Here is a 10,618-nt window from a genome sequence, read left to right on the forward strand (position 1 = left end):
CACTCCTCTAGGAATGCTGTTGCTGCTTGGGTCGTTACAGTGTCAGCCTAGAGAAGGGACCTGACTCTAGTGCAGAAACTTTGCTCTAACTAACAATCAGCTGTGCAGTATATCATACACGTTTCTTTACCCATCCACTTGCTGCCCCTCAACCTTACTTTGCAACACACACACACACCCCTAACGCCACCACGCTGATAGGTTATAATCAAAGATTAAAAATATATTCTATTGAAATAGACCAGGCAAAAGGGGAGGGTTGAAATGAAGATACTGCATGTTTATACATAACCAGGTTTAACATGTCAAATAAACATGCCCTGATGGGCCAGGTATGGTGCCTCACGCCTGTAATCCTAGCACTCTGGGAGGCTGAGGAGAAAGGATCACCAGAGGTCAGGAGTTCAAGACCAGCCTGAGCAGGAGCGGGACCCTATCTCTACTAAAAATAGAAAAATTAGCTGGGCATCTGGTGCAAGCCTGTAGTCTCAGCTATTCGAGTGGCTGAAGCAAGAGGATGGCTTTAGCCCGGGAATTTGAGGTTGCAGTGAGATACAATGACGCTACTGCAGTCTACCCAGGGTGACAGAGCAAGACACAGTTTCAAAAAAAAACAAAAATACCCTGATGAAGAAAGAATATATATATATAAATCATTTTAACAAACCTAAAGAAATTAGTTTTTTACTCTGATTCCTACATGGTAAACATGTTCTCAGATATATGTTTACTCTATTAAAACAGTAATTATAAAATTCACTGAATCAATAATATTTCTAATTTCTTCCTTCCCACCAATAAGGAAACAATATACTGAATTAGGGAGGAATCATGAGCCTGGGATTCTAAGGACTTTTGGACCACAGGCAGCTACTTCAACTTTGGCCATTAGAGTAATCATTTATAAAACAAAGGAGCTAGAAGGGATGTTTCCCTTCAGTCTCTTCTAAAATTAAATTTCCTTGTTCTCCTTATATTCTTATGTCATTTCTCACATGGGAACTGACTTATAAAAGCCAGCACTGACCTGCCATTTATTCTCCTTGGGACCCTCTTCTGCTGCTGCTCTTTTGCTTTTTTGAGTCACCCCATAATTAGGTGAAGGGAGATACTGACACTGCCAGTGAAAGAAAGAGGAGGGGGGATCAGATGACTCAACTTAAAATCTAAGCAACACAAAACAGGTCAATAGTCACCAACCCAGAAAATATAATCCTTTTTTCAATCGCCCAACTAAACAGGGCAGGAAAGAAAGCAATTGGAATGTCCCTTACTACGAACCCTTGTACAAACTGAGGCCACGAGTTCAAAACGAGATCATGAATTCTTCTAAAACCTCAACCATCAATAGAGTGATTATGAGAAGTCTCAGAACTGTCACACGTCACTGGCTTCCAAAACACTCTGCCAATAAACGTCAATCATTCCTAGGTCAGAAAGTCACCCATCTGTACTTTCCATCCAGTTTTTCTGGCAAATAGTTCCAATAGTGACTGAAGGTTAAAAACCTGAACCCTACAAATATCACCAAAATGTATATTCTTACCTAAGGGAGGAACCACATGAGCACCCACACTACTGGGCTTCTGAGGGTTATGCTAAATGCCTCTTGCCTGGAAGAAGTTCAAAAGTAAAACTGGAGATAAAAGGAATGTCGAGGTCTCTACCAGTCATATCTTAAAATGATGTTTTCCCATATATCACAATATTCAGTCCAGTGTAAAGGTCAGTTCATCTAATTCCTCAATGTCCAACGAGCTTCTTAAAGCTAAGCCAGAGTTTATTTTCAAATAACTGTTAGGCGAGTGAGAAGAAATTTGAAATATATCAACATTTACTCACGTTGGATTCCGAAGAATTTATCTGAATCGACTCTAGAAATAAAGCACTGCCAATTCATTCTCTAAAGGACTGATATTTCTCTTCTGCTTTCTACTTAAGCCAAGTCTGAAATGCCCTTTTAATTAATATACTGAAATCTTGTCTACTATCAAAAACTTGATCAGTGAAAAGCACTTGAAACACTTGAATCACTTCAACCATCTTGGAGTTGTTTCCATATAATTTAAACAAAACCATCCTAGAGAAAAAAACGTAAAGTCTCACGTGATTACCTGAGGAATTATATTTAAATAAGAAAAAAAAACTTTCCCAAAAAAGACACTGTAGAGGAGTTATACCATTTGTTAGACCAGTTTTGACTTTAAAAGACCCAGCTCAATGGCCTTAGCATGTACCACACCCATCCTATCACCCTCAGTCCCTTATAATTTTATGAAAATACAACTCCTGCCATCATAACAACCTTTGAAAGCCACGTGTTCTGCCAATTCTGCTCCTACATGTTATCTGTATCGCTGATCTTCCCCAGCAGTCCTGATTTCTACACAGCAAGAAGCCCCACAGAGCTTCAAGGTGAGGGTTATATATAAATACATGAACAGCAAGAGAGAGATCACTGGAATAATCAAGAAGGGAAAGCTCTAGCTTTTGAAAAAAGGGCAGTGCCAGACATCCCTACCTCACCCTGCAATGTCTAAGTAAAGGGACACCGGAACTGTGGCAGGGAGCTCTGGGTCCTTTAATCCGGAGAGGCCACCTCTCAGTCCTATGCCCTCAGGAGAGCCAGGCCTCTGCCTGCCTACCTCCACAGCATGGGTGGGTGGAAGCGCTCGAAGTGCTTACTCTTGATCTGCGGGGATTAATGAGCTAATTTCTACAGAGCCCTTTAAGCTGATTGGCCACACACAACTAAATAAGCACCATCATTAACCACAGACAAGATCACATCCTCAGGATCCAGCCAGGCAAATTTTCAGATGTCAGGTAATGTTCCTCTTCCACAAGGTGGGGAGGGAGTATTTGGCCCCACAACTCAGACCTTCATCCAGAAAACATCTATAAAATATTTAATACAAGGTGTGACACATGGACATGAGAGACCCTGTTCTCAAGGAGGAGTTACAGTCTAGGACCAGGCTGGGCAAGAAACAATGGCTTATAGTGGGAGGGTTGCCAGGGACTTAAAGACCAAACAGAACTCAAGGAGAAGGAGGCCCTAGGGAGACTGTTTCTATGAAAAGAAATCACTATTCAGGGACTTAAAAAGGAGCCCCGATCAGGGTGCCGGCTACATGGATGTGTTCAATTCATCAACATGAACCGAGATATACATTTTGATATGAACACTTTTCTACATCCATATAATACTTCAATAAAGGTAAAACTTAAAAGGAGAGACAGAGCTCTCTGTTATACAGACCAAAATGAAAGCTAAGTGTCTATATAACAGACAGAGGGAAAACTTGCCTAGAAGAGGCTTAGGGAACTAAGAAGTATTTCAGCAACTGCAAGAGGTTCCCACTGGCTGTAGAGTCCATCCCGAGACCGGAACAGCAAAGTGGGGCTGGAAAGGGAGGCAAGAGATGATTCCCAAAAGGTCTTAAATGTCTTGCTCCGAATTAATCTTGAGGACAATGGGACAGCTACTAAAGGTGTTTAAGCCTGAAAGCAACATGATAAAAATTTTTGGTATGGCAGTATCACTTCAGTAACAATGCATACCAGAGCTGGTGAGGAAGTTATAATCCAAATAAGAACTGATAAGAGCCTGAACTAAATCAATGGTCGCCAAGAGGAAGAATCAGAGACAGATCATAGAACATATCAAGGATGCAGAATATTTAGGACTTGGTGGCCAACTAGATGTGGGAGACTGATGAAGATGGGAAAGTGGAGGACAACCAGCATGAGGGCTTTGAAGGCTACAGAAGGAACAGGATTAGGACTGAGGTGAGGGTGAGAGACAATGACTTTAATTGTGAGTATGAAGTTCCTGTAAAACATTGAAACAAAAATGTAAAAAAGATAGTATGAATACCAGTTTAGAATCAGGGAGACCCTTGGTATTTTAGGTGGTCATTGAAGGCTCAGATGGAGAGCTGTGGATCCTATAGCCGGGGCGGGCAGGAAAGCAGAGAAGTCCAGGAGAAAGGGAGGGCAGGGAAGCCCAAGCCACAGCCCTTCCAGAAGGAGAAATAAAAGACAGTGCTTACTCCTGCAGAGAGAGGAAGAGAGAGCAGGACTGCAGTGTCCACTGGCTCCGGCCACAGAAGGTTCATGGTGATTTTAGAGAGAACAAGTTGGGTTTCTTACGGAGAGAGCAGAAGCCAGATTGCAGTGGGCTGAGAATGAATAGGAGCTTCCTTCAAACAGTTTAGCAGTGAAAAGTAAGAAACAAGAGAAGGGAGGTAGCAGAGGAGAAAGGAAGAGTGTTTTGTTTTGTTCTCTTTTGTCATTTAAAGATAAGAGAGAGACTTGAGAATATTTATAAGTGGAGAAAAAAACCAAGTAGGAAGGAAGGTGATGGGGAAGCAGTGGTGATGACTTTATCTGAGAACCTGGGCCTCTGTCCTCTCACTCCCTGGGACACACAGTGAGTGTTGCTTTTAGTCAGCAGCATTTCCTGCCAGCATGGCAGCCTCCGGGCAAACTCAGAGGTGGAAGAAAAGTGCAGTCTTAGCAGGTTGTTCTCAGAGCCCTTTCATAATGGGCTGTTCCTCCCTACAACCTTCCCGCAGGATGCTCTCACCGCTTGTCAGGGAGCCATTTGGCACCGACTCCCCTGAGCTGTCCAAATCGCCAGGAGTTCCACAGGTCTCCTCGGCTTCCTCCCCACAGCAGCGGAGGTGCAGGGGAGGCCAGGCCCAGGCGGCCTCCAGCGCCCCTCAGGAGCCGCTTCCAGCCACCCACTGGAGGAAGGAGACTGGGGGCTACCTCTCCTTCCCACTTCCTCCCTGCTAGAAACCCAGCAGAGAAACTCTTCAAGCCACTCCAAACTCTTGCCAAAGACAGGACTGGGTTCTCTCCTGATAACCTGAATCTGATTAGCAAATGAAGTCTGTGGTAGTCATTCATGGCTGAGACCGACTGAGAGTGTGCTGTGTGCCAGGCACGATTCTGCATGCTTTAAATTCTCTCAATCCTCACAACCCTATTTTTATCACCTCCGTGTTACCAACGAGGAAACTGAGTACAGACTCATCTAACTAATTTGCTCAAGGTCGCAACGCCAGTGACCGCCATTGCAGGACATGAAACTGCAGGCCGTCTGACTCCAGAGCTGGCACTGCTGCAACCTATTTTCACACACCATCAAAAAAAACCTAGTGTGTGACAAACCCTAAGAGTCAGGGGGAAATTCACAATCTTATCAGTAACAAATCAAATGCATAAATAAAGCAAAGACTGCACTCAGCTTACTGTAAGTTTCTTTTTACCTTGAGACTTTTCCTCTTGTGGTAGTGAGCAACACACTTAAAAGAGCATTTTTTTTGTGAATAGAATGAATGCCACTGAATTGCACACTTAAAGGATGGTTAAAATGATAAAAATTTTATGTAGTATATATTTTATCACAATAAAAAAATACAACAGAAAATTTCTATATACATTTTTCTCTTTATTAAAAAAAGTAAAATGAAAATGGAAATCAAAGCCCCATTTTAAGCAAAGCATCTCAGGCCTCTTTAAGTATTTAGGAAAAAAACAAAACTAATCAAAAATCAAAGAACCAACAGCAGCATAAGGCAGGTTGGTATAAAGGTCCAGATCAGAATATACACTCCGTGCTCCAGCTCCCTCACCCAATGTAGCTACCACTGTCCTCGAATTGCCTCTTGGACATCTATAAAAGCAGTTATAATCCCTAAACCATAGAAATCTGGAGAAACTCTGAAAGCACAAGGTGGGAATGCCCTGGGCTGTCTGTAGATCTCATCTGAGGAGAGGCTGTTGCTCCTGGAAGACCAGGCCACCTGCCCTATTACCTGGGCCTGGGGAAAATATGCCTGAATGCATTTTCCTGCAAAGCCTCACAGGACAGAAATAAACAACAGAGGAACCAAAGGATGGCTAGGATTCTAGAAATCAAATTCTTTTTGTTAACTAAGAGGGTCAAGTGTTACTTTTAGATCATTCTAAATGACCACCCAGGACAAAAGCAAAGCAATGCCAAGAAATCAAGTACAAAACTGATAAAGAAAGGCTCATCCTGCAAAAAAAAAAAAAATCTAAGAAAATCAAACATACTCTGAGACTAGAGTCTATTTCAGTGTTTCTCAAAGGGAAATCAGCAGAAATAACAGCACTGGTGGAATTAACTAATTCAAATACAGAAACTGACACTGTAATGACTACAATTCTTTGACGGAGAATTGAGGTAGTTCCATTCTATTACAGATGTCCAAGTCAACATATACATGATTCACTTTTCATTTTTTGTTTAGCAAATACAAGTAATACTATTAACCTCCAACAAATAAACTAATTTTTCAACTGGCATAGCTTTAAGTGCCGCCTACACCCGGTACTTCTAAAGAAGGAATTTGGGGGTGAATTGAGAGTAAGGAACAAAGATTAATAAAACTGAACAGTATAAACAGGTTTGAAAGCCTCCAATGAGCAGTTACCTATATGGGAAACAGAAATATTTGAAATCTACTAAGACAAGAATATCAGTGGCTAAAAGAAGGCATTTATAATTTCACAACATTTTTAACCCCTCTGTAAATATAAAGCCCCCACCAAGAGATTTTTACATCATTTCCAGTTCATGCATAAACTTCTGAACCAGATTACTCCTAAGAGCATTACAATTCCTCCACTGACCTTTACAGCACAAGTACCACACAACAAAGAGAAAACTTTATTTTTAGACTTGTAAAATCCTATGTTTATTTTTCTAAAAGAGAAGTCAAACAACTGAACCTGCTTTGTTTGGATTTTAGTAAACTTATTCTCTCCTAATCCTGTGGGCCCCAACTTCTGCCCAGAAGGAAAAGAAGAAAAAGTGCTCTGTGCCCCTGTGCCACGCCGGAAAGTTAAAACACTGCGCCTCCTTTGGCTTTCTGCTCAGGCACCTATCGGAGCCTCCTGCTGGTCACGGTTCACACTGCTGGAGTCATATCATATGACACCTGCCGTATGTCAGGTAGAAGCAAAGGCAGTCAACTGGCATTCATGTTGAAACCGGTTCAGCGCCTGAACCACTAATTTCTGCGTGTAATGTAAGCAAAAGTGCTTAACCACAAGTTCACTCTTAATCACACAACTAGCATTAAACACTAAATGGAAATGGGTCTGTAATTCCCTATAAACATTTTGCCCTTGCAAAAAACCATTCCAGCAATTTGATTTTTCAATAACAGGGCCTCCACACCGGTTATCTCTTTTAGTTGGTAAAACAGGAGATAAATTTAAAACATAGAAAAGCCCTTCCCACCGGGTGGATGTGCAAAAAACCAGCGTGGAATAAGCAGGTGTTTTCTCAAATTCCTCAGGTAAATTTCTTTATTTACACTAAATTGACCAATCATGATTAACAATGAATGCTATTACTGCAAACAGAAAAAGGAACCCTGCAATTAATCCCACTTAAACTGAGATTTTATTTATTAGTTCACAAAAGTGGTCATATTATTTTCAGAAGGCAAAGCTTAAATTTTAACCCTAACAATTAACCAAATAAGCATATTAGCTAATTGTAAGTAAATTCTCTCAACCTTATGGACCCTATGGAAAACTACTTGACAGATACCATGCAACTTTATGGCCCTCCTCTTCATGCTGGGGACAGAGGGATAAATAAGACCCTGGCAGACACGGTTCACAACTGGTTAGGGAAGGCAGGAATGGAAATATTTAAGCACCTCACAAACTCTTACTCAGACTTCAAAATCCAGCTCAACTATGACCTCTTCTAAGAAATACCTGCTTCCTTCTCTCTCCTGGCAGTCACTCTCTCCTTTGGGCTCTCCCAGCACTTACTCATCACATCCTCCAGATTCTGTTCCCTATGTCTTCTAATAACTCATGAAGTCCTTAAGGGCAGGGATCATTTTTATTAATTTCCATGCTGCTAGCACCTAGCACAATGCTTGAGCATAGATCTTCAGATTTTGATGAGCAAAATAACTGTGGGGTTCCATACCATGATGTAAGTAAAAAAAAAAGGGGGGGGGCAGAAGAAGCCACCATACTTTGCCTTGGAAGAAGCAGAAGGCTTCTCCAGGTCACTCAGGCCTTGGAAGCTGAGTAAGATTCACTACACAAACATGGGCACTCAGAGGAGAGCCTGTGCAAAGGCAGCCAGCGATGGAAGACCAGACGTGCTGTAAGACAGCACAGTGCTCAGGGTACAATTAAGGCAAGTAGAATATAGGAGGAGGCATGCAGGTTGAAAGTAAAGGGGCATACATGCCCAGTTAGAGGGCTTTTCATTGAATACGCTAGGTTTTGAGAAGCCCCTAAAGCTATTTAATCCAGGCAGTATGACATGAAGACTCATCCCTTGAGTGTCTTTGGCCAAAAATTATGAAAGATCTGGGTTTTCAAAGAATTTTGCCTACAGATGCCTATGACAGGTTATCTGGAGCTTTTCTATCCTAGGTTACTGACCTGCCCATCATTTTCTCATATATATGTATTTCCGTCTATGCTATTTTTCATTCACATAGTAGCAGATGATTAAAGTTCATTTAAACATCTAATAACATTCTTATTCTTATAACTGTTTGAAGTTTTTAAAGGGGGGAATGGAGAAGAATTTCTTAAAGTGAAAGAAAGAAAAATATGTAAGATAATTCTGAATTCCTTTTCCATCGCCGTACTTAAATATCAAGATTATAGAACGGCAACATCCCATTCCAGCGCCAATAAGGTTAAGACGCTGAAGGCCCACTTTACCTGGAGGCTTCCCTAAGTGACAAGACTCTCAAACTGAAGGATCCAATAGGGAAGGTTCTATGCAAAGGGACAACACAATCGCCTGGCGGCCTGGCCCTTCACGTGCTTGGCCCAAGGAAAAGTAAGGCCGGCTTCTTGCCTTGCGAATTTGCCAGGTATTTAAAAATGTAAGATAAGGTGATATTTGTGAGCCGACTAGAAGGCATGGAAAGGCAGGGAGCAGATCAGCGACAGCCTTGGGTTTCACTCTTGCAGCTCGGCCCTGGACCAGAGGGAAGCATCGGCCCGAAGCAGGGCAGGAAGCCAGGGCGCCCGCGTTCCCCGGGTGGCCGGGCTGGGCGGCAGGCGGCGCACCCTGGCACGGAGGGAGGCGGGTACCCGGGCGCGCCCGGCGGCGCGGAGAGCCGGACTGCAGAGCAGGCGTGAAGTGGCGGCTGTCAGGGAGGAGGCCAGCATCCTCCCCGGTCTCGGGAAAGAACTTGGGCCTCCGCGGCTAGTACTCGGCCCGGTTATCCACGGCGAGAGGGTCAGGACGGGAGGCAGAGGCGCGGCTGAGCCCGCAGAGTCCCCCAGGACGCGGCCCCCGGGGCGCGGCGCGGGGGCGCTGGAAGCCCTGGGCGGCGCCCCCGCAACCCCGCCCCACCCGCGGCTGCCTGCCCGCGTGGCCACCGGCCACGGGCTGCGGCCCCGGCACGCGGGCGGAGGGAGCTGTGGCTGCGTTGCCGGGTCCCCAGCTCCGCCGGCCCGGCGATCCGGTAGATAAAAGTTTGCAGCATGCGGCTCGTCTGCAGTGCGAGTCACATCCGCCGCGCCGCCTCCTGCAGCACTAGCGCTCAGAGAACGAACAAATAAATTAAAATTTAAAAAAACTGTTGAAGCCGGTAGGCCCCGAAACCGGCCGCTCTGCCTCCCGGGCGTGCATGCAGGCGAGCCCAGCATCCCGAGCCCCCGCGCGCCCCCGGCCGCGCCTCCCGCCCGGCCTCGGCGCCCGGCCTGCGCCGGCCCCACCGCGCCCGCCGCACTGACCGATAACCTCCTGCAGCTCGTACGCGTCCCTGCAGATGGGCCAGCCGACGGCCTGCGCCGCCGGGGCCGGGGCCGGAGCCGGGGCCGGGGCCGGGGCGGGGGCCGGAACCGGAGCCGCGGGCGCCGCCGGGGCCGGTGCTGCTGTCGCAGCCGCCGGGGCCGCCGCCGCCGCCGTCACCGGGGCCGCCTGCTGGGGAAGCTGGACGTGCACGGGCGAGCCGCTCGGCTCCGCCATGATGCTGCGGGAGGAGAGCAGGAGGACGCGCGGCGGCGGACGACCTTCCACTTGAAACTTCCCTTGCCTCGCCACCGACACCTCTCGGCCGGCGCACGCCCTCCCCGCCCGCCGCCGCCGGAGCCAGCCACGAGGGGAGGGAGCGAGGGCGGCCGCGCCGGGCGGAGGGAGGAGGCAGCGCCCGCGGAGGCGGGGAGGGGAGGAGGCGGCGGCCGCCGCGCTCGCCGCGCGCCCCGAGCCTCGCGCGCGCGTTTCTTCGCCGCCGCGAGGGGAACCGCCGCCCGCAGCCGCCCGCCGCCCGCTCGCGGCCGGGGGCGCCCGGCGAGGGGGCGAGCGAGGTGGGCGCTCGCGGGGCCCGCCCTCCTCCCCCCCCCCGGCCGCCTTCCCCGCGCCGCCGCCCGGCGGGCGGGCTCTGGGGAGACGCCCCCTGGGGACCCGCGGCGGGTCGTTGAACGGCCGCCGGGCTCTCGGGTTCAGAAGGCGCCCACCGCCGGAGCGAACCCGAAGTTCATTTACGAGTTAGCCAGGGAGGCACCTGCGCGGCGTCCGTTTGTAGGGCGCCGGTTAAAGAATAACCCAAGTTGTAACTTTCCGGAGCTTTACCTGCCCGTG

At 47.1% G+C, this 10,618-nt stretch overlaps 1 protein-coding gene across 1 annotated transcript in view; it reads right to left on the minus strand.

The window, feature by feature from the left end:
- STK39 (serine/threonine kinase 39) overlaps positions 1-10,114 on the minus strand; it is a 277,886-nt gene extending 267,772 nt beyond the window's left edge. The window contains exon 1 of the mRNA XM_020288403.2: positions 9,772-10,114. Coding sequence (XP_020143992.2) covers positions 9,772-10,006 — 235 coding nt within the window. The 5' untranslated portion in view covers positions 10,007-10,114. The remainder of the gene's footprint in view (positions 1-9,771) is intronic.
- Positions 10,115-10,618: the final 504 nt, after the last annotated feature.

This window comes from Microcebus murinus, chromosome 8, assembly GCF_040939455.1.
Source record: "Microcebus murinus isolate Inina chromosome 8, M.murinus_Inina_mat1.0, whole genome shotgun sequence".
NCBI lineage: Eukaryota > Metazoa > Chordata > Mammalia > Primates > Cheirogaleidae > Microcebus > Microcebus murinus.